Source organism: Brassica rapa, chromosome A07, assembly GCF_000309985.2.
Source record: "Brassica rapa cultivar Chiifu-401-42 chromosome A07, CAAS_Brap_v3.01, whole genome shotgun sequence".
Lineage (NCBI taxonomy): Eukaryota > Viridiplantae > Streptophyta > Magnoliopsida > Brassicales > Brassicaceae > Brassica > Brassica rapa.
In genome coordinates, this window is record NC_024801.2 from 10,871,696 (window position 1) to 10,899,695 (window position 28,000).

General features: G+C 36.2%; 1 protein-coding gene and 1 long non-coding RNA gene across 3 annotated transcripts; one reads left to right on the top strand and one right to left on the bottom strand.

Moving 5' to 3' along the window:
- Positions 1–3: 3 nt before the first annotated feature.
- Positions 4–28,000, top strand: LOC103828944 (MACPF domain-containing protein CAD1). 2 transcript variants are annotated; one of them, XM_033274803.1, is made up of 7 exons: positions 4–11,960; positions 12,158–12,396; positions 12,671–12,869; positions 12,942–13,064; positions 18,432–18,492; positions 18,579–19,542; positions 27,926–28,000. In XM_033274803.1, exons 1-6 carry the CDS (start codon positions 11,613–11,615, stop codon positions 19,358–19,360), a joined length of 1,752 nt encoding a protein of 583 aa, XP_033130694.1. In that variant the 5' UTR covers positions 4–11,612; the 3' UTR covers positions 19,361–19,542; positions 27,926–28,000. The 2 variants fall into 2 exon arrangements, with proteins under 2 accessions (XP_033130694.1, XP_009102830.3); XM_009104582.3 differs by lacking the exon at positions 27,926–28,000 and having other exon boundaries at positions 7–11,960; positions 12,942–13,057; positions 18,425–18,492; positions 18,579–19,575.
- LOC117126524 lies at positions 20,840–25,887 on the bottom strand. The gene is made up of 2 exons (XR_004449156.1): positions 24,230–25,887; positions 20,840–23,118 (listed from the first exon to the last, which is right to left on the bottom strand). It is a non-coding gene; the product is annotated as an uncharacterized LOC117126524 (long non-coding RNA).

Consider the following 28,000-nt stretch of genomic DNA (forward strand, 5'->3'; position numbering starts at 1 on the left):
TGATGGAAACTCCATCTTCTTTGGTAAACGTATTTAACGTCTCTTCAACTGTCCTATAAGCTTCCTTATATACGATCCAGCAGTTTCTTAATATGATAACTACTACATTGTTTAGATAAATCCTAATAGTGTTGAGATAATGATGTAAGTCCGTATTGGATTAGGACGTTCTCGGTTGTATATATACAGGCTATTGGCCATACTCAATAACGCACAGAAAATATTACAAACTATTATATGGTATCAGAGCATAAGATTCTTTGACCTAATTTTTTCGTTGTTTGACGAACCGTGTTTTTAAACATGGCTGAAACTACTTCTACTTCTGATGTAATCTCTTCCCCCCCCCCCCCTACTACAGCTATTACTAACTCGAACTCCTCCCCATACTACCTCCATCCATCCGATAATCCTGGTGCTCTCATCGCTTCCGTCTTGTTGCGTGGTGATAACTATTCTGAATGGGCTACGGAGCTCTCTAATTCTATCCAAGCCAAACAGAAGTTTGGATTTCTCAATGGATCATTACCAAAACCGACGACAGACCCGGATCTTTCGAGATGGCTGGCTACTAACTTTATGCTCGTGGGTTGGATACGTACGTCTATTGATCCTAAGATACGTTCTACTGTCACCTTTGTTCCCGAGGCTCAGAAGCTCTGGGAAACTCTCCAGAGAAGGTTCTCTGTTCGTAATGGTGTTCGGATTCATCAACTCCGTGATGCGATTGGATCGTGTCAACAAAACAGCCAGACGGTTATTGATTACTATGGACGACTTACAAAGTTATGGGAAGAGCTTGACAATCTCAAAACAACTTGTTCATGCACGTGCGAAGCTTCAACTGATATAGAAAAAGAACGTGAGGATATTCGAGTACACAGTTTTTGTTTGGACTCGACGAGTCTCGCTTCCGCAACATATGCTCTCAGATCATTGATGAAGATCCTCTTCCAGATCTAAATAATGTCTACTCACGTGTGGTCCGCGAAGAACAACACAACAACACGGCGCGCACTACAGAGCTTAAAACAGAGACCGTGGGGTTCTCTGTCCAAAACATATCTTCTACAAAAGAAACAAGTCCAGCGGCTACAACAATTTCTTCTCGTTCTCGTGATCCTAATATATTCTGTACTCATTGTTCTCGAAAAGGACATGAGAATTCAGAATGTTTTCTGCTGCATGGATATCCAGACTGGTGGTATGAGCAACAAAAATCAACTGGCTCGTCTGGATCGGGACAGCGAGGACGTGGTGGTCGTTTTTCTACTGGAAGACGTGGTCGTGGTCGTACCAATTCTACACGAGCTGTGACTAACAATACCACATCTTCAACTTCAATAAGTGACGATCAAATCTCTCAAATAATTCAGCTACTCCAATCTACTCAACAACGGTCTAACATCTCAACTGAAAATTTGGCTGGTAAAGCAAAGTTTCTTGATGTGATTATAGATACAGGCGCTTCACATCATATGACCGGCAATTTATCATTGCTATGCAATGTCACTGATATTCTACCTTCGACAATCAAGTTCCCTGATGGACGTTATTCTAAAGCTCAGAAAAAGGCACTATTAAGCTTAGCCAAGATTATTACTTGACTGATGTTCTATATGTTCCTGATTTCAACTGCAGCTTGATTTCAGTTTCTCGCCTTCTTAAACAAACTGGTTGCATAGCTATATTTACAGATACTTTGTGTGTGTTGCAGGACCGTTTTACGAAGACCCTGATTGGAACGGGTGAAGAACGAGAGGGGGTTTATTATTTCACGGGAGTCAGAGCTGCAAGTGTTCATCGTGCTACGGTTAAGAATTCATCTACTTCAGAGCTGTGGCACCGGCGACTTGGACATCCCTCATTTAGGGTTTTATCTTCTTTACCGTTTTTAGACAAACTTGGTTTTGATTCTGATCAAGCAAACTCGTGTGAGATCTGTTTTAGAGCCAAGCAGACTCGTTGTGTTTTTCAAAATAGTTCTAATAAAGCTTCTTCTGCATTATCTTTGATACACTGTGATGTATGGGGTCCTTATCAAACCTCTTCGTCATGTGGAGCTAAATACTTTCTAACTATTGTCGATGACTACTCTAGAGCGGTGTGGATTTATTTAATGTTAGAGAAGTCCGAAGTTTCAGACCTCCTAAAGCAATTCTTTGCTCTCTGTGAACGCCAATTTGGGAAACGAGTTCAAAAGATACGAACTGATAATGGTTCAGAGTTCTTAGTACTTCGGAAATACTTCAAGGACAATGGTATTGAACATCAAACTTCTTGTGTTGACACACCACAACAGAACAGACGCGTTGAGAGGAAACATCGACACATCCTTAACATTGCTCGCGCGTGTCTGCTCCAAGCTCGCCTTCCTCCATCGTTTTGGGGCGAAAGTATACTCACAGCAGCTCATCTAATCAATCACACACCATCGCAAGTTCTCCATGGAAAAACACCTTACGAGCTCCTCTTCAATAAGAAGCCTGACTTCGATCAACTACGAGTCTTTGGATGCTTGTGCTTTGCACATCGCCGGTCCAGAGATAAGGATAAGTTTGGTGATCGCAGTCGAAAATGCATATTTGTGGGTTACCCCTATGGCAAGAAAGCATGGCAACTCTATGATCTCACTACAAAAGATTTTTTTTCGAGCAGGGATGTTGTTTTTTCTGAATCAAAGTTCCCTGGTGTTGATTCAGAGGATTATGTTAGCCCTCCTACTAATTACTACGATAATACTATTGAAGATTGGCTCTTACCAGCTCCTCAATCCAGGGGGAGTTCACCACACACACAATCTGATTTACCTACCGCTACTTCACTTGATAATAATACCAACAACGATCCTACTACCACTACTACTGATCAGAATACGGCGATACAGACTGAGCAGATTGATATTAGTACTCCTGCTCCCATGGCTCAGTCATCTCCATCCTCACCTATTGATACTAACACTACCGAGGAGCAAATACACACTGAACCAACTTCACCTCCGGCTCCATTGGAACCAACTGAAACAGCGTCTCCTACTACTCCTAGCTTACCTGAGATTCTTGGTCGCGGGTTACGACGTAAGACAACATCAGTACTTCTCAAGGACTATATGACTTACTCTGCTCTCACGACTAATGAACCCTCTCACGATCTCGCTCTTACTGATCATGGTCCTCTGCAAACGGTCTCAGGTAACACTCCTTACCCTATCTCTAGCTATGTTTCTAACCATGCGTTTTCAGATTCCCACAAAGTGTATCTCGCGGCCATCACCAACAACGAAGTTCCTCGGTCTTTCAAAGAAGCTGTTAAGCATAAGATATGGAATGAGGCGATGGGTAAGGAGGTTGATGCTTTTGACGCTGCCAATACATGGGAAATAGCAACACTTCCTCCAGGAAGGAAAGCTCTAGGGAACATGTGGCTTTACTCGTACAAGTACCGTGCTGATGGCACAATCAAATCGAGCGACCTAAAGCTCGGCTTGTGGTTCTTGGTAACAATCAAACGGAGGGAGAAGATTTCACGGAGACGTTTGCTCCTGTGGCAAAGCTTTCTACAGTCCGTATTATACTTAAACTAGCTGCTGCGAAGGGTTGGTTGGTACATCAGATGGATGTCCAGAACGCCTTCCTGCATGGAGATCTTGAAGAGGAAATTTATATGAAGTTGCCGCAAGGGTTTACCGGCTCCGATCCTACTAAAGTATGTCGCTTAAAGAAGTCTCTGCATGGGTTGCGACAATCTCCACGATGCTGGTACGCCAAACTGGCTGAGGTTCTCACTAAGTTTGGTTTCTCACATGATTATGCTGATCATTCTCTGTTTTCCAAAATTCGTGGGTCGATATGTCTCCATATTCTAGTCTATGTTGATGACTTCATTATAGCTTGCAATGATGCTACTGCCTTACAAGAATTTCAAGACTATCTAGGCAAGTGTTTTCGGATGAAGGACCTTGGAAAATTAAAATACTTCTTGGGCATTGAAGTTTCTCGGAATGACTCTGGCTTCTACCTCTCTCAGCGCAAATACCCGCTAGATATTATCTCCGAGGCTGGTCTATTAGGCGCCAAGCCATGCTACGTTCCGTTGGAACTTAACCAAAAACTCCTTGAAGCTGAGGGACCACCTGCAAATGCACAACAGTATCGTCGACTTGTAGGACGCCTGATTTACCTAACTACTACGCGACCAGACCTTGGATATGTGGTACATATTCTTTCCACATTCATGCAGAAGCCTTTGTTACCTCATTGGGAGGCAGCTCTTCGAGTTGTTCGTTACCTTAAAGGTTCTCCAGGACAAGGTATTTTGCTCAAAGCCAATGACTCATTGCAGATAAGCGCATATTGTGACTTTGATTGGTCGTCATGCCCCGTCTCTCGCCGCTCTCTCAGTGCATATATTATTTTCGTTGGTGACTCTCCTGTCATTTGGCGTGCCAAGAAGCAAGATGCCGTCTCATTATCTTCTGCAGAAGCGGAATATCGTGCGATGTCAGTCACGGTTAAGGAGCTCAAATGGCTTAAAGAACTCTACGACTCATTTACTCTATCGCATCCTCTCCCAATGCGTCTTTACTGTGACAGTAAGTCTGCCATTCATATTGCCTCCAATCCAGTATTCCACGAGTGTACTAAACATATCGAGAGAGATTGTCATCATGTTCGCGATGCATACAAGTCTAAGCTCATATCTCTTGAGCATGTTTCTTCCAAGAATCAACTCGCGGACATGCTTACCAAGTCACTCCCTCGCCCACTGTTTGAAGATCTTTTGTCCAAGTTGGGTGTGCGAAACCTTACACTTCCAACTTGAGGGGGAGTAATATGATAACTACTATATTGTTTAGATAAATCCTAATAGTGTTGAGATAATGATGTAAGTCCGTATTGGATTAGGACGTTCTCGGTTGTATATATACAGGCTATTGGCCATACTCAATAACGCACAGAAAATATTACAAACTATTATATTTCTCGAACATCTTTGACTTTTGATAGATCATCAGCAGCCTTGACGCTGGAAATGTCCCTCTACCAGATGAGAGAATTCTTCACGCCAGACGAGGCAGTCACCGTTGTACCGATTCCTTTCCAAAGATGAGAACCGGAAAACGTCATAATTATACGGCAGAAGGTCATTGTCGCAATTGATCTTTGGTATATTCTCTTGCTTTATGAACACTAAACACCCTTAGATGCGAAGATATGCAAAAAAGTTCAAAAAAGGTCATTGTCGCGATTGTTAAACCCTAAATCTTCATAAACCTAAGACTTCGTTGGCCCTAACAAGAATAACAATCTTTGTATCTCTCTAATCCTACTATATAAAAGGAACTATATTCAAGCCTTCTTAGACTGTCCACATAGGATGAAATATTCCCAACCAATCATTTGTCCATGTCATCAAGAATTTTTGGGCCATGAATCTGTGTTTTCATTTGGGCTGTGTTTACATTTATTAAACTACTCGAGTTCAACTCATCTCACCATTTATGAAGCGTGACTCTTCCCCGACTCTTCCTCTTCGTCACTACTGATTAACTTCCTAATTGAAACTCTGCAGAAACAGTTACATTTACGGACATGAAATCCACTGGATACTCTCTCCTCTCCACCGGCAAGTCTTCCGTCGCTGTTTCTCTCTCCAATTGAAAATGATGGGCTCAAAGAAGGACGAGGAGGACCATCTTAAAAGAAGGAGGAGATGAAGAATCTACTCCTCCGTGATGATGACAACCCGAAAAATAGAAAAGAAAACATTTCGATCCAACTTCTTTTGGTATGTTTTCTACTGTTTCATATTATCAAATTTCAGTTAAGTTTCAAATTTTGTGTTAGATTGTGGTGACAAAATATGATTTCGGGTTTTGAACCTATCCTCCAAAATAAGTTAAGAGGCTACACAATGGGTTATAAAGTTTCTGATTTTAGCATTGGCCATTTTAATTATGTCGTCATAGCTTACAAGTTCTAACCATTTTTTGTCTTCTCAGTTTTCAAGATCATTGACTTGGATGGATATGGACCTCCACCTAGGCGTTTCCAACCAAACACTCGAGCAAGTTGAGTGATGAAGAGCTTACCTACTTACAAAAACATTTTTCTCAAGCTTTACCATTTCATTTCATCCTTGGTACTTTGCATTACCTATTTTTTACCCAGCTTCCTCGCCACTTTGTGTGTCTTCTCCAGAGGGGGACCTACTCAGACTAATAGGGTGTCACATGACACACCTTAAATATGATAAATATTAAATTGTAGGTAGAAACATTGAAAATTCTCTAGCATTTTTCGTTTAAATTGCACTTTGACACCCCTAAAACTTGGGTTCAACTCCCTCTGACACCAAACATTTTTCACAATTTTTTTTTTGGTTACATGTTTGACCCAGGTTAAAGTGAATCCTGGGTCCGCCACTGGTCTTCTCTATAGTTAAGCTTCAGGGAGAGTTGTGCATAAGCATCTTGAAGAATTCATGAGAGAGTGAGGTAACTTGCTCAAACGAGTTCTTTTCACAAAAATAAATCAGTTCATGAGTAGGTTTATAGAATGGGAAGGGATAAGATCATGAAATGGTTTATACAAGTTGCAATATTTTAATATTTGTGTTTAAATTTCTGCCTTTTGATTTGCTGATACTAATCTTTGTTCTCTTTACTTTGGTATTAACTAAGTTATGATTCTTCTGCATTTGGCCTGAGGTTTTCTTCCTCCAGCTCCTAAGTTCCTAACAGTCTTTTCCTTTTTCCTTAATATGTAAAGGGAGGAATAATGAGCTAGCTTCTGCCATCGTGAAACTGTGGAAGAAATGTGTTACTGCAATCAATTAATTACTGTTTATTGTCTTTATAGTTTGTTACGCATGTAAATACAGAACGGCAAGATATCAAATCTCTTAAATTTCTTTCAAAGATATCAAATCTCTTGACATTCTTTCGTACATGTTTAATTTTGTCACTCTTTCTTTACAAGGAGCTTCGAGATCACATAAGCTCCAATGTCACAAGTGGAAGCTTAGAAACGTTTCTTTGAGCTGATCGAGGTAATTATATCACATGCATAGCTGCTAAAAATAACCTTTGTCTACTTTCTAACCAAAAAGAGAATCAGTCCTATTATATTTGATGTTGTTTTGTTTATATGCCCCATATCCAAAGCTCCTTGCAAATACAAATTAAAAACAGGATGGTACCTACAGATGATGTTGGAGAAACAACAGAAGTTACAAGAGACCCAGGAGCTTTTCCTCAGTGACATCGCCAAAGGTCACATTTGCCGCATCCGAATTTGGTTTCAAGACAAACTGTGAACCAAACTGAATCTGCTTTGGTATCAATGAAACTAAGTCCATTCAATTATTATTTTTCAATTCAGGTACAATTAAGCAAATATTTTATGTTGGAAAAATGAAGATACATAGGTATAACAGTCCATAAAAAGAGAACAAAGCAAAGAAGCTAGGGTTTTTTTTATTTGTGTGTATACTTAGAAGTAATATAGATCTCAAAGGTTAAGAATGTGTGGAAGTTCAGTTAGACAAACTTTTGTCTAAACCGAGAAGAAACGACTACAAAAACAAGCCAGCACACAAAACCAGAGAATATTAGTACATTAACATTTAAGGTTGATTTTGTTTGGCTAAACATGTTTAGTGGGAATTATTTTAGATGGTTTGTTAAAACGCAGAGATTCAACAATACCATTTGTGTTATAAGAAAATTGTCTTTTCTTTGCTTCGAAGCTCATGCAACACAACTGAAGTAGTGAAGATGAGCACCAACGCTACTAAAACTTTATATCTATTATTAATATTTAAATAAGTCACTCTTTTGTTTAGCTTATTATGATATTTATATTTTATCTTATAAATAATATTAGATTCATATAATATACTAGCTAATTTTCAGTTTATAAAGTAACTACACTACAATGATTACTTTAAACAATATTATGTTATTTTAATTAGACATGTGATTTGCATATAAAGTATATGGTCGGTTTGGTTATTATTAAGGTATGTTAGATTATATATATTTTTTTGAATTCAACCATAATATTCTTATTTTTATAAATTTGATTATTTTTGTTAATGCATTTAGTTTAGTTATATATTTTGTCTTAGATTTGTAAATTTGATAGAATTATATATGATTTGATATATTTTGTATTGAGAATTGAATATAAAAATTAAAGTATTGATCAATTTAAAATTTATAATCTCGTGCTTATATATAAATTTTCAAAATTATTAAATCATAAAAATTTAATTAAAAGTTCACTTTCATTTATCAATGTATCTTGAGTCATTTCTTAATTTATATGTATAAAATAAAAAATATTATAAAGTTAATTTTTTATTTTTTATAAGAATCTAGATTGATTCGGTTATTCATGTTCAGATATATTGAAATACATATCTCTCTAAACGGAATTAAAATATTTCTGATAATAATTCGACCAAATCAGATTAGTTTTATTCATTGCATTTAGTTAAGAAATTTATCTAAGATATGAATCTATCTTTTCATACAAAAAATTGAAAATCATAATTTTACTGATCTTTTTAATTGATATATTTTGAAAAAAAAATATAAGAAAAATGTATGTTTTTTTTTGAAAATTAGTATGCAAAATAAATAAGTATATCCAAAAAAATACTTACATAATTTAAAAAATCAAATAATTATTATTTTAGTTTACAAAATAAATATTTTAATAGACATATTTAAGTATAAGATGCTATATTTTCAAAACAATGTTATAAATTCATTAAGCTTTAGATAGTTTTAGAACTAATTAACAATAAACCAAATAATAAACCCAAAAATACTATGTTAATTATTTTGCTTCTACAAAGCACACATCTCACAACATAAAGTTATCTTCGCCACAAGCTAATCAAAAATTATGAAAATTAAAGCATATAAGTTTTCAACCTTAAACAATATCTTCTAACTCCTTTCATTAATCACTGATCAAAGAAGGGAGAGGCAAGTGCAGACCAGACCTATATTAGAAACTACAGGACGATGGTGTTTTATAGATGGTTCGTGGAAAGAGAAGGAACTATTTTCGGGACAAGGATGGTATAGTACCTTACCGGGTTTTGATGGTTTGTTGGGAGCAAGGAATGTAAGGGCGTGTCTATCACCTCTTCACTCGGAGGTGGAGGCGTTGATTTGGGCAATGGAATGTATGAAGAACTTACGACAGTTTCAGGTTACGTTTGCAACGGATTGTTCTCAATTGGTGAAGATGGTTTCGGAACCAGAAGAATGGCCAGCATTTGAAAGCTACCTGGAAGATATCAAGCTTTTACAAAGAAGCTTCATCAACTCAGACGTCATCCATGTACCCCGAACGGAGAAGCTAAGGGCGGATAGCTTGGCACGTAGTGCTAGGAAACAACCGTCTTTCGTCGTTCATATGGATGCAGAGTTGTCGATTTGGTTTACAGAGTCAATATGAATCTGTGAATGTCTTGCTGTCAAAAAAAAAAAAAAACTCCTTTCATTAATACTAGGGAAATTAATATCCTCTTCTATTTAAGAGCTCCAATGGAGGTTCTACCCACTATAGTTCTAAACTTGCCATAAATGTATATCTATATATTGTATATGTGTATGTAATTATGGGATCCATTATTTTGTGGAGAACCCCTCCAAAATCTTTTAAATTTTTTAAAGGAATCTGATTTTACTTCAACAAGAAGATGGCTAATGCTTCATACAAATTTGTAAAGATAAAACCAGAAATAAAAACAATGGAACCAAAGTCTACGCCACCACAAACCTACCACTTGATTTAACAAAGCCAATGTTTTCGGCATAATTTCTTTCACTAGCCTATGTTTTTTATATTTTGACATCATGTATTGATATTATTCTTTGCTTAACAAAAATTCTATAATAATTTTTACTTTTATGCTACACCAAGTAGAACCACTAACCATCTCTGATCAATTATATAATTTATTTCTCACTCAACCCTATTCAAAATGAGCAATACTAAGTTTACTCTACCATTATGTGCAGATTGGTACTTATATACATCAATTTAGCGTTACAAATAAAATTTACGCCCATATCATCAACAAAACATTAACAAAATGGAACCCAAAATCTTATCGTACTTTTCAAGCACAAAGTTTGTAGGTTTTCTGATACAAAATGATAAAACTATCAATAACACATATTCATATTTATCTAAACAGAAAAAAATATAAATACATAATCCGCGCGTAGCGCGGACACGAACCTAGTATTATATAAGAACGTCACATTCATACTTGTTGAGCTTACTCTAATTCTCAGACTTTAGAATTTTTATTTTTTTAATTATAGTTTAGGTTTGTAGACGGTTTTAAGGCCATCATTATCCCTGAAACCGTGAAAGTGTTTTAAAAAAATTATTCTTTGTTTGAAAAAAATAATTAAATTAAAAAGTACATCAATAGCGGACCGCCACATGTCGGTGGGACCTGCGAATAGTACAAAAAACCATACAAATTCAGTTTTTATTTTGGGCTTTCTAAAACCGATTCTTCACATTTTGGTGGGACCCCTCATTAAACCCCACATGTAATTGTTATTATCAAAAAAATATTTTATTTTTATTTTTGGTTTATATTTATATTATTTTAAAATAATATATATGATAAAAGAAACATTTATTAAAAAATATAATATTAAAATGAAAATATAAGAAATTTGGGTCTAATTGCAAAGACTTGATAGTTATGCTACTTGAACTTTAGGCATGACCAACTTTCTCAATGGAGTTGAAAAAATAAAAGAACTGAAGAGGAGATTCTTAGATGTCATGGTATCCTAAATTCTTCGGAGACAGTTAGAACTGTTCAACCAGGTCTTTTGTTTTATTGGTTATTCTATTCTGATATGATTATCCAAACCATTTTAAACTTGAATAATAGAATGGTCATTTGTGGTTAATTTTCTTTTACTTTGCTTTAAAAATCGTTTTTAAGAATATAAAATTAAAATCATTCAGTGAAAATTATTTAAAAAAACTATAAAATATAGTTGATTAAACAGATTTCAATAAAGATATTAATATAAAGTGATAAAACATCTTACATTTTGAAATAATAAAAATATTTTAAAGTATCATACATTCTGAAACAGAGGGAATCCATGTTAATTGGATAGAAATCAATACTATTTAAATAATTTAGCAAATACATGATATGTTTAACATCTTTTCAAAAAAAAAATTTGTTATTTTAATTAGTATATATAAGAGAATGATTAAGATACAAATATACAATTTAATTTTTTTGTCAGCTATACACAACTTACTTTTCAAAGACATTTAATTTTTTCGAAATTTTTACTAGTAAAATGTTATATGCTCAATTTTAAAAACGAGTCATGATAATGGAAACCCTGGAAAAAAGGGAAAAATATACAGAAAGTCAAAGAATGTGTCTGTCTGGTAATGAAGAAAGGATCTAACTAGCAACAAAAGGAAAAAGACAAGTCAGCCTACTAAGAATCTTCTTGATATCAATCACACACAAGAAAGAAAAAACAAACAAACAAAAAATCTCAAACGCGGTTTCTTGATTACTGGAGGCTAAATCGAATGCTCAAAACTTTCTTCTTCTTCTTCTCATGGTCTTTCAAGATTAGTCAACCGTATCAAATGGAGAATCGTAAAGGAGGAAACTCGACCGTACCGAGCTCCGAAGCTTTGAAGACGACGCTTCACAGCGCGATCCAAGCTTTAGGTCGTGGTTTCGATGTCACATCCGATGTTCGTCTTCTGTACTGCAAAGGAGCTCCTGGTTCAAGACTTGTTCGTATCGAACAAGGACAAAACAGAGATCTTGAGTTGACCGATGGGTTTCTTCTTCCTAATGTCCCCGCTGATATCGAGTGCTCACTAGGCGAACCTTACATAGATAGAATCTCTGTTTGCAGCTTCCACCAGGTGACTTCTTTGTCCTATTGTTGAAACTTCCATTCTGACATTAAGCTCCTTTTGCTCGTACCATCCTAGGGTATTTAATCTTTTGGATTTTTCTAAATTTGGAAACTTTTGACTTTGAACTGGGACAATTGGTGCATTTGTAAGTTCAGATTCTAAGGGAAACTGTTTGTTAATATGTTCTTGTTCTTTTTTGGTAGATGGCAGCAAACTTTAATGAGAGGTCAGGTGTAAAAGGGAACATACCACTAGGATGCTTTAACGCCATGTTCAATTATACCGGTTCTTGGCAAGTAGATGCAGCTTCCACAAAGTCTCTTGCACTTGTTGGCTACGTTATTCCTCTTTATGAAGTCAAACTGGCTAAGCTTACTTTGTTTTTGCGCAACGACATCAAACAAGCCGTTCCTTCCTCATGGGATCCTGCTTCCTTAGCTAGGTATAGTCATCTTATGGTCTCAGTGGTTTTATTACACTCTGTTTTCTTCAGTTCTAGGGCCGGTCCTGAGCAAAACCAAGTGAAACATTCAACTCTAGTTCCCAAATTTTTTGAAAAAAAAATTACATTGACATAGGCTTTCAAATTTGTTAAGAAAAAAATTTATTGAAATACTACTAAATCGCCTACAGCCCCAAAATCTCAGGGCCGGCCATGGTCTGAGTAGATGATATTTAACATGATTCTGATATGGTGTCTCCACTTGTTTACTCAGCTTTATCGAAAACTATGGGACTCATATTGTAACGTCGGTTACAATTGGTGGAAGAGACATGGTTTACATCAGACAGCATCAGACTTCTCCTTTACCAGTATCTGAAATCGAGAACTATGTCAACAACATGGAGGAACACAGGTTTCACAAAGCAGAGACTCAATCTATTACTACCGAACCCTTAAAACACAAAGACAAGGTTAGTAAAAACGTCACAGTCCATAATTTTAAATAAGAAGAGATTTTTACCTGAAACAGCTCTCTCATGTAGGATATTACAGTAATCTTTAGGCGAAGAGGAGGTGACGATCTTGAGCAAAGCCATGCTCGTTGGGCTGAGACAATATCCGCAGCTCCAGATATTATTAACATGACTTTTACTCCTATAGTCGCTGTTAAGTATAAAAGTCTATACTCAACTGAATACTTCTTATAAAGGTTTGCTCAATCAAATTACAACAATAGAGACGATCTCATACGATCGAATCTCTCACTCTCATACGAGTAAGGATCAAGCTCATACGCTTAGATCAATATTATTGTAAAATGATCGATGATCTCTAACTGCCATTCTACAAATCTATTTATACTCATCCCTCTTTCTTCTGATGATTTCCACGTGTCACTTAAGCTCCTCAGCTCCCTTCTCACTTGCCAGCTCAGCTCCTTTCCACCTTCTTCTCGAATAAGTATGTTTATACCTATCAATACTCCCCCCTTTGAAATTAAGCTTGCCCTCAAGCTTGTATGACGGAAATTGCAGCCTAAACTCCTCCAGCAACATCCACGTATTGTCATGATCCAAACGATCCCTCCATTTCACCAACAACTCTTCCTTGCCAGCCTCCGTGACTCGTGATGCAACGATGTTCTCTGGTTGCAGAACCATATCAGTCAAATCAGAACAAACAGGAGGAATGGCTTGCACAAACTGTCCATGTCCCAGCGCTGCCTTCAATTGCGAGATATGAAACACAGGATGAATACGAGCCTCGTCTGGTAACTTTAATCGATAAGCAACCTTCCCAATGCGCTCACTGATCTCATAAGGCCCAAAATATTTGGCTGCCAGCTTTTGACAGTAACGACGGACCACAGTGTGTTGCCTGAATGGTTTTAGCTTCAAATATACCCAATCCCCTACTGCAAAACTCAACTCTCTACGATGCTTATCCGCACTTGCTTTCATCAAATGTTGAGCACGCAGCAAATGCTGCTGAATCTGAACCAACATCGCATCACGTTCGCGTAAAGCCATCTCCAAATCATAATTGTTCGTTGAACCTTCTTCAAAACGAACAATAGCTGGTGGCTCCCTACCATAAACCACTTGAAAAGGAGTAGCTTTCAAAGCTGTATGAAAAGATGTATTGTACCATAGTTCAGCCCAAGATAAAAATTTGTGCCACGTTCTTGGATGACTGGACGCAAAACACCTGAGATACGTCTCCATACATCTGTTTAACACTTCCGTTTGGCCATCCGTTTGTGGGTGAAAAGCTGTGCTGTACTTGAGTTTAGTTCCCGAAGCTCTGAACAAATCCTTCCAAAACGAACTCAAGAACACTCGATCTCTGTCAGAGACAATTGAACGCGGAAAACCATGATGCTTAACAACCTCAGAAACGAATTTTGAAGCCACCTCTACCGCAGTAAACGGGTGTTTCAGTCCAACGAAGTGAGCATATTTGCTAAGCCGATCAACCACCACCATGATCACATTAACCCCTTGAGAACCTGGAAGCCCTTCCACGAAATCCATTGACACATCTTCCCAAATACGATTCGGAATGGGTAATGGCTGCAACAATCCTGCTGGTGCTAGTGTAGAATATTTGTGAGTTTGGCAAATGTTACACTCAGAAACATACTTCTGCACCCTCTGATACAGACCCTCCCAATGAAACATCGACTGAATCCGCTTAACTGTTTTTAGAACTCCTGAGTGTCCTCCTTGTTGACCATCGTGATATTCTGATAACAGTAGTGGAATGGAGGCTGAATCCTTTGGTATGACCAATCTGCGTTTGTACCAGAGCTTTCCATCAATCACTCTAAACTTGTCATTAACAATTTTGCCTTCCTTAATCCACTGAATTTTCTTCTGAATCTCTACACACGCTTCAATCTCCTTATATATATCCTCCACTTGAAGTGCTGCTGGTATAGTAAGAGCCAACAACAGCGAACTCATCTCTCTCACCACGTTCCTCTCAATCCTTGATAAACCATCCGCTGCCTTATTATCACAACCTGGCCTGTACACGATGATAAAATCAAAGCCCAATAACTTCGTCAGCCAGCGATGATATTCCATATTTACCTCCTTCTGTTCCAACAGGTATTTTAAGCTTCGATGATCTGTATGAACCACAAACTGACGCCCCAACAAGTAGTGCTTCCATTTCTGAACCGCCAAAACCACTGCCATCAGCTCGCGTTCATAAGCTGGTTTCAACTGCTCTCTCTCTGTTAAACCGTGACTGAAGAACGCAATTGGTTTACCATCCTGCATCAATACAGCCCCTACGCCAAAGCCTGATGCATCTGACTCAATAACAAAAGGTTTTTCAAAGTTTGGTAAAGCTAGAACCGGTGCTTCTACCATTGCTTTCTTAAGTGAATCAAACGCCAACTCTGCTTCTTTAGACCACTGAAAACCGTCCTTTTTTAGTAATTCTGTCAATGGTCTTGCGATCGAACCATAACCTTTCACATAATGCCTGTAATAGCCTGTTAGTCCCAAAAATCCTCTCAATTGTTTCACTGATTTCGGCAATGGCCACTCTTTCATACACTGGGTTTTGATCGCATCAGTCGCTACGCCGTTCTTGGATATGATATGACCCAAATACTCAATCTGCTGAAGACCAAACGAACACTTCTTACGGTTAGCCAGCAACTTATGCTCCTGTAACACTGAAAGTACCAGCCGTAAATGTTCAGCGTGTTCCTCGACAGTCTTACTGTATATTAGCACATCATCAAAGAATACGAGAACGAATTTTCGAAGATATGGCTTGAAAATGGAGTTCATCAATGCTTGGAATGTAGCCGGCGCATTTGTGAGTCCAAATGGCATCACTAGGAACTCATAATGCCCTTCTACTGTCCTGAAAGCAGTCTTTGGGATGTCTTCTTCTTGCATACGGATTTGATGATAGCCCGAGCGTAAGTCCAGCTTAGAAAAAACGGAGGCGCCATACAACTCATCCAATAGTTGATCAATTACAGGAATTGGGAATTTATCCGGTATCGTAGCCTTGTTCAATGCCCTGTAATCAATACAAAACCTCCATGATCCGTCTTTCTTTTTTACCAACAAAACTGGACTTGAGAACGGACTTGTGCTCTCTCTGATTATCCCTGCTTCCAACATTTCGCAGACCATTTGTTCCATCACCACCTTAGTGTTGTGTGGGTAACGATATGGTCTCACAGAGATAGCAGTCACCCCTGGTTTGAGATTGATCGCATGATTCTTTCCTCTAAAAGGAGGCAAAGCCGTCGGCAATGCAAACACCTGATCAAACTCAGCCAGTACGTCTAACAGCTTATCCGGAATCATAGGATCGGTTGATGTTACCCCACTAGAGATAGTGAAAAGCTCTTCTCTTCCTTTTACTACCTTAGTAGAAATAGGAGACAAAGACTTCATAGAGAGCTTGGAAGTGTGGAGTGATGGATCCCCGAACAATGTCACTTTAACTCCTCCATGAATAAAGGACAGTTCTTGTTCCTTCCAATCCACCTCACATCTTCCTAAGGTCTCGAGCCATTGAATGCCTAAAATAACATCAACCATTCCGAGTTCCAAAGCTATAAAATCTGATGTGAAAGTCGCATCTGCTAGTTGGAACGAAACCTCTCTGCACACGCCCAAACTGTTGACTGAGGCTCCATTTCCTAGCAAGATGTCGAAACTTGTTTCTGCACAAACTTTCAACTTAAGTTTCGTCACAATCGATGGAGTAATGAAATTGTGAGATGCCCCACTGTCTAGCATCACTATCACATCAGTCTTCTGAATCTTTCCATATAACTTGGTGGTCTTTGGCGAACCAACACCCAAATACGAGTTTAATGACAATGTGCATAACTCTTGCATCTGAGCCTCAAAGAAGAACTCTTCTCCGTCGTCCTCTTGATCCTCCACGACTTCCATTTGTAACCCGTTGAGTGTAGTCATCACTCTTACATCTTTATTTGGACATTTGTGAGCTCTTGTCCATCCCTTAGCTCCACATTTGAAACAAATGAATTCTTTACGCATCCTGTCCAATTCTTCATTAGTGTATTTCTTCACTTTACTCTCATTACTACTGCTATTCTCACTCTCCTTCTTTTGTTGAGCGGTCGTAGAAGAAGATCCTCCCGCACTCGTAAACTTATTCTCACTATCAACATATCTTCTGTGAGAATTGTAATGGGACGAAGACCTTAGTGGGTTGTGTTGATGCTGCTTGTGCTCGATCTTGTCATGTTTAGTTGCTTCACTCACCACCTTGCAAAAGGCACTAGACTCCATTCTCAACACAGCAGCAATATGATTTTCCAATCCCACTGGCTCCTTTATTCTTATCACTTCCTTCATCTCTTGGTTGAGCCCCGTGTAAAAAATCTTGATCAAAAGATTATCATCCAATCCTTTAACCAACCCTGACAATTCTTCAAACTCCGAGATGTAATCGCTTACAGACCCCGTCTGTTTGATAGAAAACAAGCGTATTTCTGGTTCTTCTTCAATAGATTCAGCAAATCTCAATACCAATTTCTCTTTGAACTCCCTCCAATCTCTGAATCCTCTTCTTTTCAACTCCCATCCAAACCATTTCTTCACCTTTCCTTCCAGACTCAGCCCCACCAATTCCAACCTTTCTGTGTCATCATACTTCCCAATACTAAACCAACGTTCGACCTCCGTAATCCAAACGTAAGGTTGCTTCCCGGAGAACAGTGGCATTTCAATCTTTCGCAGCATCGATTCTCTGTTTGCAAGATTCATATCACCAGATCGATAACCTAGCACTCGTTCCTCCGGATTTCGTTCCCAGTTCGAGTGATATACCTGAGGATTAGATGATCTTGGATCGTGATGAGGACGATCGTCGTTGCGATTGTTTGACTTCTCCAAGATCTGTAAGATAGAACCGAGTCGTTGATTGAGCTCCTCGAATCGAGCATCTGCTTCTTTTCTTGCGCGATTCAATCGAATGTAGCCTCCTTTCAAGAACTCTAGATCCATATCTTGCAACTCGTTATCGGTTTCCTCCTCCGTTTCGTCTCGCGACGGACTGGGCTCCCCAACTTTCGCCTTCGACATTCTTACGATTTCGCCGGTAAACTTCTCTTCGCCGGAACTACTCTCCGCAGCTCAAATCAAGCTCCGATCAGCTCGATTCCCACCGTCGCGTCGTAACGAACACGCTCACCGCACCAATTGTTAAGTATAAAAGTCTATACTCAACTGAATACTTCTTATAAAGGTTTGCTCAATCAAATTACAACAATAGAGACGATCTCATACGATCGAATCTCTCACTCTCATACGAGTAAGGATCAAGCTCATACGCTTAGATCAATATTATTGTAAAATGATCGATGATCTCTAACTGCCATTCTACAAATCTATTTATACTCATCCCTCTTTCTTCTGATGATTTCCACGTGTCACTTAAGCTCCTCAGCTCCCTTCTCACTTGCCAGCTCAGCTCCTTTCCACCTTCTTCTCGAATAAGTATGTTTATACCTATCAGTCGCTCTCCTCGAAGGTGTGCCTGGTCTACGGCATTTAACTCGTGCTATCGAACTTTACTTGGAGTGTGAGTTTCTATTCTAAAATAAAAAATCAAACTGTTTTTAACATTCTCATAAACATAAAAGACACTACTCTTGATGTTTTTGTCAGATAAGCCTCCTATGGAAGATTTACAATACTTCTTGGACTTCCAAATAGCTAGAGCATGGGCTCCTGAACAGAGCAACCTCCAACGCAAAGAGCCTGTGTGTAAATCTCTTCACTTCAGCTTAATGGGTCCAAAACTATTCATCAGCGCTGATCAAGTAACGGTTGGGCGTAAACCGGTTACGGGTCTCAGGCTAAGCTTAGAAGGAAGCAAACAAAACCGTCTCTCTATCCATCTACAACACTTGGTGTCTCTCCCCAAGATCTTGCAGCCACATTGGGACTCTCACGTGCCTATAGGTGCACCGAAGTGGCAAGGACCGGAGGAACAAGATAGCCGTTGGTTTGAGCCTATCAAATGGAAGAACTTCTCTCACGTAAGCACCTCTCCTATAGAATATACGGAGACACACATAGGCGATCTCTCTGGCGTTCATATTGTCACCGGAGCTCAGCTTGGTGTTTGGAACTTCGGAACAAAGAGCGTTTTGCATTTGAAACTACTCTTCTCTAAAGTCCCTGGATGCACAATAAGACGGTCTGTTTGGGACCACACACCGGTTGCTTCCTCGGAAAGACTCGATCCGGGAGGTCCGAGTTCGGCCGAGGAGAAGAGAGAGGACGTGTCGGGGCAATCAGGGAAGTTGGCTAAGATTGTTGATTCATCAGAGATGTTGAAAGGACCACAAGATTTGCCTGGACATTGGCTTGTCACTGGAGCAAAGCTAGGCGTTGAAAAGGGTATGATTGTGTTGCGTGTGAAGTATTCGTTGCTAAATTATTGAGAGGTTTTTAGATGAGATCTTGTTTTTCCGGCGGCCGGGAAAATTTTACCGACAGCATTCTTTGCACAGCGAATCTTCTTGTACATGTTTCAGTTGCTTACAAGAACCGTTCGGTTTGGTTTTGTATCGGTTGATTTTAAGTTTTGGTTCGTTTGGTTTTTGTAGATGATTTTTAATTTTATCTACTAATAATAGCAATCCCAATTAATTCCAAAGGTTGTGAGTCCACTTATGTTGAAAGGTTGTGTCTTTTGAAAAAGAAGTGTAAAGGGTTGTGTTTTTTCTAAAAGTTCTATGTTGGAAGGTTGTGTCTTTTCCAATTAATTTCTAAGGTTGTGAATCCACTTATGTTGAAAGGTTGTGTCTTTTGAAAAAGTAGTGTAAAGGGTTGTGTCTTTTCTAAAAGTTCTATGTTGTAAGGTTGTGTCTTTTCCAATTAATTCATAAGGTTGTGAACTTCAATTATGTTGAAAGGTTGTGTCTTTTGAAAAATATGTGTAGAGAGTTGTGTCTTTTCTAAAAGTTATATGTTGTAAGGTTGTGTCCTTCTAAAAATAGTCTAAAAATTGTGACTATTCACTAGTATCTTTTAAAAAGTGAGAAGTTGTGAGTATTAGAAGAATGCAACTATTCATATTGAAGGGTTGTGACTATTCAAATAGGCTTTAAAAAATCTATAAATAGTCTCTCCCATGCATTTTTCAAATCAAATTTCACTAATCTACTAATAATAAAATGGTGAAAAAAATAATGTCAAAATTGCAATTTTTCATCTAAATAAGGTGTCTTTTCATCTCAAAGTGGGATTGTTTTTCTACTAATATATAATAGCAAACCTGTTTAATCTAAGCCATGATGTCATCTTTTTATTATAGGAAAAAAAATCAAAATCTAAGGGTGAGAATGGTTTTGAGAATATAATCCAACGGATACAATTTTGTTTAAGATGAAGAGTATGACGCCATGACTTACATTAGCAATCGACGCCTCCATCGCATCTCCTCAAAGGCGTCCAAACGTAAAAAAATTGCAGAAAATATTTCCAAGGGTTGCATCCTTTCACACACAGCTTTATTTTTGAAGAGTTGTATCTCTTCAGAAGTTTATATATTGGAGCGGTTTTATCAAGTTTACATTTTACGAAGCCAACGTTACGGGGAACGATAGGTTAGGGAAGCATCGGTGGTTTATCGACGCAGGATCTCTTCTTGTGATTTCCGGTTACCTTGCTCTGGCTATATATATTTCGATGTCAGAGTTGTTCACAAGCGGTATTCCATGTCTTTGTTTGAGACTCTGAGAAATTGTGTCGCTGTTGGAAGGAGGTTGAGTTTCGTAGGGATAACAAGGTATGTATTTCGAAGCTCCAGAATTTGAATCAATCGTCGTCAACATTTCAATCGTCGTTTTCAATTCACAAGTCATGGCTCCTCAAAGGCACCGCTTTCACGAATTGCAGAACCGTCATCTTGTTCAAGAGTCGTCTCTTTTCACACTTATTAATAAATCGATGGTACATGGTTGTAGTCTTTTTTTTTGTAATTTATTCATCAAAGGCTCTCTTTTGCTTCTTCTTCTTCTCTGGGGTTTTCTTCTCTCTGGCCCAAATTTGGTCAATTATTTTTCTGGTGAACATTCAATTCATAAATGCGTTGAGTCTTCTTCGATACATCTTTTCTTAATCCATCGATCTTTGCGCCCAGAATCTTAGAATCGTTTTCAACGTAATCGTTTGTAAACTATTCGTTTGCTTCAATCTATCGTCAATTCAGAAAGCTTTGTTTTCATATATGCTTGTCTTATGTCGATTAATTTCTGCCTTTAATTTTGTTTATCTTTCTCCTATTATGGTATAAGTATTTGTCTCTGCAGTATCTGAGTGTCTCTGTGATCTGATCTCTTTTTGAATGGTTAGTAATGGGTGGGAGGAGTAGAGTCAACTGCTTCTTATTTTTTGGTCGACGAATCCGCTTGTGGCTTTCCTTTATTCTCTTCTCAGATTATTTATTGATTCCAACTTATGTCGTCTCTGATTTTGTACTTTCTCCCTGTTTTTGTATTTCAGTCTACTCAATTTTCATTGTTTCGTATTTATTTTCCTGATTTTGTTTCTTTAGTTTTTGGTTCGTGACGTTGCGCCTGAAGTACTGATATGAGTATCGTGAAAATCTGAGTAATCTGATAATTCTCAAGTGCAGCACGCATAACTCATTTATTTTTAAAATACTGATTAGCAATCAAAAGATTATATAAATGAAAAATAATTATAATGGTGATTAAGTGACTGCAAAACTGGTGTATGAGATATTGACAATAATAAAAGACTGATTGAAGATTAAACAGTAGATGACTTGTGGAGAGAATATAATGGTGATAATATAGTTTTGTTATTGTTTTGTTTATCATAGTATAATTTTAACACAAATGGTCTTTGTAGAAGACACATATATGAAAAATCTGAAAAAATGAAATGACTATTATAAGAGATGTAACTACATGCGAATGGAGACCTTAACTTTTAGTCTCAACCTTAGGTAATAATTTACTGTTTAAATAATTAATCTACAAATATTTAATTAGAATTTTTCTTATAGAAAATAATGTTTTAAAAAATTTTGAAACTGAGTTTCCTCCTTATTAAAACCAAAAATACAAAAAAATATTATTAAACATTAGATAGGAAACAATTGATGCATTAAATATTATGTGATGTCAAATATAAGTTGCAGAGAGTTCTCGAAGATGAAAGATGTTTAAAACATTCACTGAATGGAGTGTAATAATCTAAAAAAATTTGAAACTGAGTTTCCTCAATATAACCAAAAATAGTAAATTATATTTTAATGTAAAAAGTTTAGAAATATATACCTTATTAAGTTTCAAACTTCACAACTGTTAGATAAACTCTTTGAAATTGTAACATAAATAGCATAAACTATTTACAGAAGAATACATTAAAAAGACTTTTCAACTCTACTTAAAAGTCATTATATAATATATATGGCACAGTTTCATTATATTATTGGAAAATAAATTATAAGATATCATCAATTCTCTTTTAAAAAATGCATATAGTATATTGTCAAAAGATGGTTTTATATTTATCACATTCGTACCCGCAAAATCAGTGATACCAATCTCCTTTCTGGTCTACACACGGCTGTGAAACCTTAATCAGATGAGTTGGATGAACAATAACAACCCAAGGTTATGTCTTAAAGATCTTTAACCACCACACTTTTTGTTGCTCTCAACACGTGCCCTCTAAAACACTCTTCTTCAATTCCCTGTTGTTTCAGTGGCACAAAACAGTCAAACACGGGAAGCTTCTTCGTTGTACTCCATTACTCTGAAACAGTAAACTGAAAGCCACTTCGATTCCCCAGAGAAACATATGCTCGGTTTCTCACCAGAAACTCTGACTCAGGATTGGGTATAACATACGCCCCGTTGAAATCATTTATTTTTAAAATACTGATTAGCAATCAAAAGATTATATAAATGAAAAATAATTATAATGGTGATTAAGTGACTGCAAAACTGGTGTATGAGATATTGACAATAATAAAAGACTGATTGAAGATTAAACAGTAGATGACTTGTGGAGAGAATATAATGGTGATAATATAGTTTTGTTATTGTTTTGTTTATCATAGTATAATTTTAACACAAATGGTCTTTGTAGAAGACACATATATGAAAAATCTGAAAAAATGAAATGACTATTATAAGAGATGTAACTACATGCGAATGGAGACCTTAACTTTTAGTCTCCACAAGTCATGGCTCCTCAAAGGCACCGCTTTCACGAATTGCAGAACCGTCATCTTGTTCAAGAGTCGTCTCTTTTCACACTTATTAATAAATCGATGGTACATGGTTGTAGTCTTTTTTTTTGTAATTTATTCATCAAAGGCTCTCTTTTGCTTCTTCTTCTTCTCTGGGGTTTTCTTCTCTCTGGCCCAAATTTGGTCAATTATTTTTCTGGTGAACATTCAATTCATAAATGCGTTGAGTCTTCTTCGATACATCTTTTCTTAATCCATCGATCTTTGCGCCCAGAATCTTAGAATCGTTTTCAACGTAATCGTTTGTAAACTATTCGTTTGCTTCAATCTATCGTCAATTCAGAAAGCTTTGTTTTCATATATGCTCGTCTTATGTCGATTAATTTCTGCCTTTAATTTTGTTTATCTTTCTCCTATTATGGTATAAGTATTTGTCTCTGCAGTATCTGAGTGTCTCTGTGATCTGATCTCTTTTTGAATGGTTAGTAATGGGTGGGAGGAGTAGAGTCAACTGCTTCTTATTTTTTGGTCGACGAATCCGCTTGTGGCTTTCCTTTATTCTCTTCTCAGATTATTTATTGATTCCAACTTATGTCGTCTCTGATTTTGTACTTTCTCCCTGTTTTTGTATTTCAGTCTACTCAATTTTCATTGTTTCGTATTTATTTTCCTGATTTTGTTTCTTTAGTTTTTGGTTCGTGACGTTGCGCCTGAAGTACTGATATGAGTATCGTGAAAATCTGAGTAATCTGATAATTCTCAAGTGCAGCACGCATAACTCATTTATTTTTAAAATACTGATTAGCAATCAAAAGATTATATAAATGAAAAATAATTATAATGGTGATTAAGTGACTGCAAAACTGGTGTATGAGATATTGACAATAATAAAAGACTGATTGAAGATTAAACAGTAGATGACTTGTGGAGAGAATATAATGGTGATAATATAGTTTTGTTATTGTTTTGTTTATCATAGTATAATTTTAACACAAATGGTCTTTGTAGAAGACACATATATGAAAAATCTGAAAAAATGAAATGACTATTATAAGAGATGTAACTACATGCGAATGGAGACCTTAACTTTTAGTCTCAACCTTAGGTAATAATTTACTGTTTAAATAATTAATCTACAAATATTTAATTAGAATTTTTCTTATAGAAAATAATGTTTTAAAAAATTTTGAAACTGAGTTTCCTCCTTATTAAAACCAAAAATACAAAAAAATATTATTAAACATTAGATAGGAAACAATTGATGCATTAAATATTATGTGATGTCAAATATAAGTTGCAGAGAGTTCTCGAAGATGAAAGATGTTTAAAACATTCACTGAATGGAGTGTAATAATCTAAAAAAATTTGAAACTGAGTTTCCTCAATATAACCAAAAATAGTAAATTATATTTTAATGTAAAAAGTTTAGAAATATATACCTTATTAAGTTTCAAACTTCACAACTGTTAGATAAACTCTTTGAAATTGTAACATAAATAGCATAAACTATTTACAGAAGAATACATTAAAAAGACTTTTCAACTCTACTTAAAAGTCATTATATAATATATATGGCACAGTTTCATTATATTATTGGAAAATAAATTATAAGATATCATCAATTCTCTTTTAAAAAATGCATATAGTATATTGTCAAAAGATGGTTTTATATTTATCACATTCGTACCCGCAAAATCAGTGATACCAATCTCCTTTCTGGTCTACACACGGCTGTGAAACCTTAATCAGATGAGTTGGATGAACAATAACAACCCAAGGTTATGTCTTAAAGATCTTTAACCACCACACTTTTTGTTGCTCTCAACACGTGCCCTCTAAAACACTCTTCTTCAATTCCCTGTTGTTTCAGTGGCACAAAACAGTCAAACACGGGAAGCTTCTTCGTTGTACTCCATTACTCTGAAACAGTAAACTGAAAGCCACTTCGATTCCCCAGAGAAACATATGCTCGGTTTCTCACCAGAAACTCTGACTCAGGATTGGGTATAACATACGCCCTGTTGAAATCAGCCAGCCAAGGCGGTTGAAGATGCCAACTTGACAAATGAAACCAATGTAACTCTCCGGATAAAACCAGAGAAGAAAGAACAATGCGACCCAAAGCCAACAGAACGAGGATAAAAACTAACTATAATTTGTTTCAAGTTTTTGTTTTGAAAAAAAAAAGTTTTTGTTTTGAAAAAAACGAAACAGAAAGGAGAAATAAAAAAATGAGGAAAAAAAGAATAGTAAACTGGTTATCAAATATAAACAGAGGAAGAGATGCGAACCAAGGGTCACAACTCCATTAAAGGACGCAATGCTTCACTACGGACACACGAAGCTTCGGTAGCGACGTCTTCTTCCAAACAAAAGGTAAGTCTAATCTCAACCCTTAGATTAAAAGGTGTGCTAATTTTAACCATTGGATTAAGTTCTATTTTCAAATAGATGACATCACCTAGAACACACAGAACCCTTAGATTGAATACCAAATCAATCTGAAACGTTAGATCTTCTCTTTTTTTTCCTATAAAAAAAGGATGACGTCAGCGGATACTAAAATTCAGTTTGCTATTATATATAGATAATAGCAATCCCAATTAATTCCAAAGGTTGTGAGTCCACTTATGTTGAAAGGTTGTGTCTTTTGAAAAAGAAGTGTAAAGGGTTGTGTCTTTTCTAAAAGTTTTATGTTGGAAGGTTGTGTCTTTTCCAATTAATTTCTAAGGTTGTGAATCCACTTATGTTGAAAGGTTGTGTCTTTTGAAAAAGTAGTGTAAAGGGTTGTGTCTTTTCTAAAAGTTCTATGTTGTAAGGTTGTGTCTTTTCCAATTAATTCCTAAGGTTGTGAACTTCAATTATGTTGAAAGGTTGTGTCTTTTGAAAAATTCTACTAATAATAGCAATCCCAATTAATTCCAAAGGTTGTGAGTCCACTTATGTTGAAAGGTTGTGTCTTTTGAAAAAGAAGTGTAAAGGGTTGTGTCTTTTCTAAAAGTTCTATGTTGGAAGGTTGTGTCTTTTCCAATTAATTTCTAAGGTTGTGAATCCACTTATGTTGAAAGGTTGTGTCTTTTGAAAAAGTAGTGTAAAGGGTTGTGTCTTTTCTAAAAGTTTTATGTTGTAAGGTTGTGTATTTTCCAATTAATTCCTAAGGTTGTGAACTTCAATTATGTTGAAAGGTTGTGTCTTTTGAAAAATATGTGTAGAGAGTTGTGTCTTTTCTAAAAGTTATATGTTGTAAGGTTGTGTCCTTCTAAAAATAGTGTAAAAGTTGTGACTATTCACTAGTATCTTTTAAAAAGTGAGAAGTTGTGAGTATTAGAAGAATGCAACTATTCATATTGAAGGGTTGTGACTATTCAAATAGGCTTTAAAAAATCTATAAATAGTCTCTCCCATGCATTTTTCAAATCAAATTTTCACTAATCTACTAATAATAAAATGGTGAAAAAATAATGTCAAAATTGCAACTTTTCATCTAAATAAGGTGTCTTTTCATCTCAAAGTGGGATTGTTTTTCTACTAATAATAGCAATCCCAATTAATTCCAAAGGTTGTGAGTCCACTTATGTTGAAAGGTTGTGTCTTTTGAAAAAGAAGTGTAAAGGGTTGTGTCTTTTCTAAAAGTTTTATGTTGGAAGGTTGTGTCTTTTCCAATTAATTTCTAAGGTTGTGAATCCACTTATGTTGAAAGGTTGTGTCTTTTGAAAAAGTAGTGTAAAGGGTTGTGTATTTTCTAAAAGTTCTATGTTGTAAGGTTGTGTCTTTTCCAATTAATTCCTAAGGTTGTGAACTTCAATTATGTTGAAAGGTTGTGTCTTTTGAAAAATATGTGTAGAGAGTTGTGTCTTTTCTAAAAGTTATATGTTGTAAGGTTGTGTCCTTCTAAAAATAGTCTAAAAGTTGTGACTATTCACTAGTATCTTTTAAAAAGTGAGAAGTTGTGAGTATTATAAGAATGCGACTATTCATATTGAAGGGTTGTGACTATTCAAATAGGCTTTAAAAAAATCTATAAATAGTCTCTCCCATGCATTTTTCAAATCAAATTTTCGCTAATTTACTAATAATAAAATGGTGAAAAAAATAATGTCAAAGTTGCAACTTTTCATCTAAACAAGGTATCTTTTAATCTCAAAGTGGGATTGCTTTAAAAAATATTGGTTTTATTTAAGTAATGTGTTAGTTTATATAATAAGTGTTGGTATTTTATAAGAACTCTCCCAAAATTTAAAAAAAATATTATAAATGAGACGGGTTATATTAACGTAAATCAACATATATTTATTACAATATTCAATTTTCTGGATATTCATTTTCAATAAATAAAGCAGGTAGATAAATATACAAAATAACAATTACCAACATATAAATTATAATTGTTTAAAATTATAAACTAATAATTTTAATATTATGTCTTAAATAGGAAAAAAAATTATATATCATGCAAAAAAAATTGCATTTTGTTCAAAAAGTGGTTGAAGATAACTATCATGTGAAAAATGTATGAAAAAACTTAATAATGATGAAGACATAATTGTATGCAATATGTGTTTTGATAAAAAATTAAAGGGAACATTAAGGTTTATAAAATATATATATATATATATTTGAATACTTTGTAAATCATATTTTAATCATCAAAATTAAATTTAATTATTTATATGATTTAATTTTTTTTATCAGGCATATAAAATTATAAATTATAGATTATAATATATTCTTTATAAAATGAGTTCCCGTGCGATATCGCACGGGCTCTTTGCCTAGTTATTATAAAATCAAATATGTAAATTATAGTCGGATTCAACACATGGTCGATGTTTCTCGACACGTTTCTGTAGAA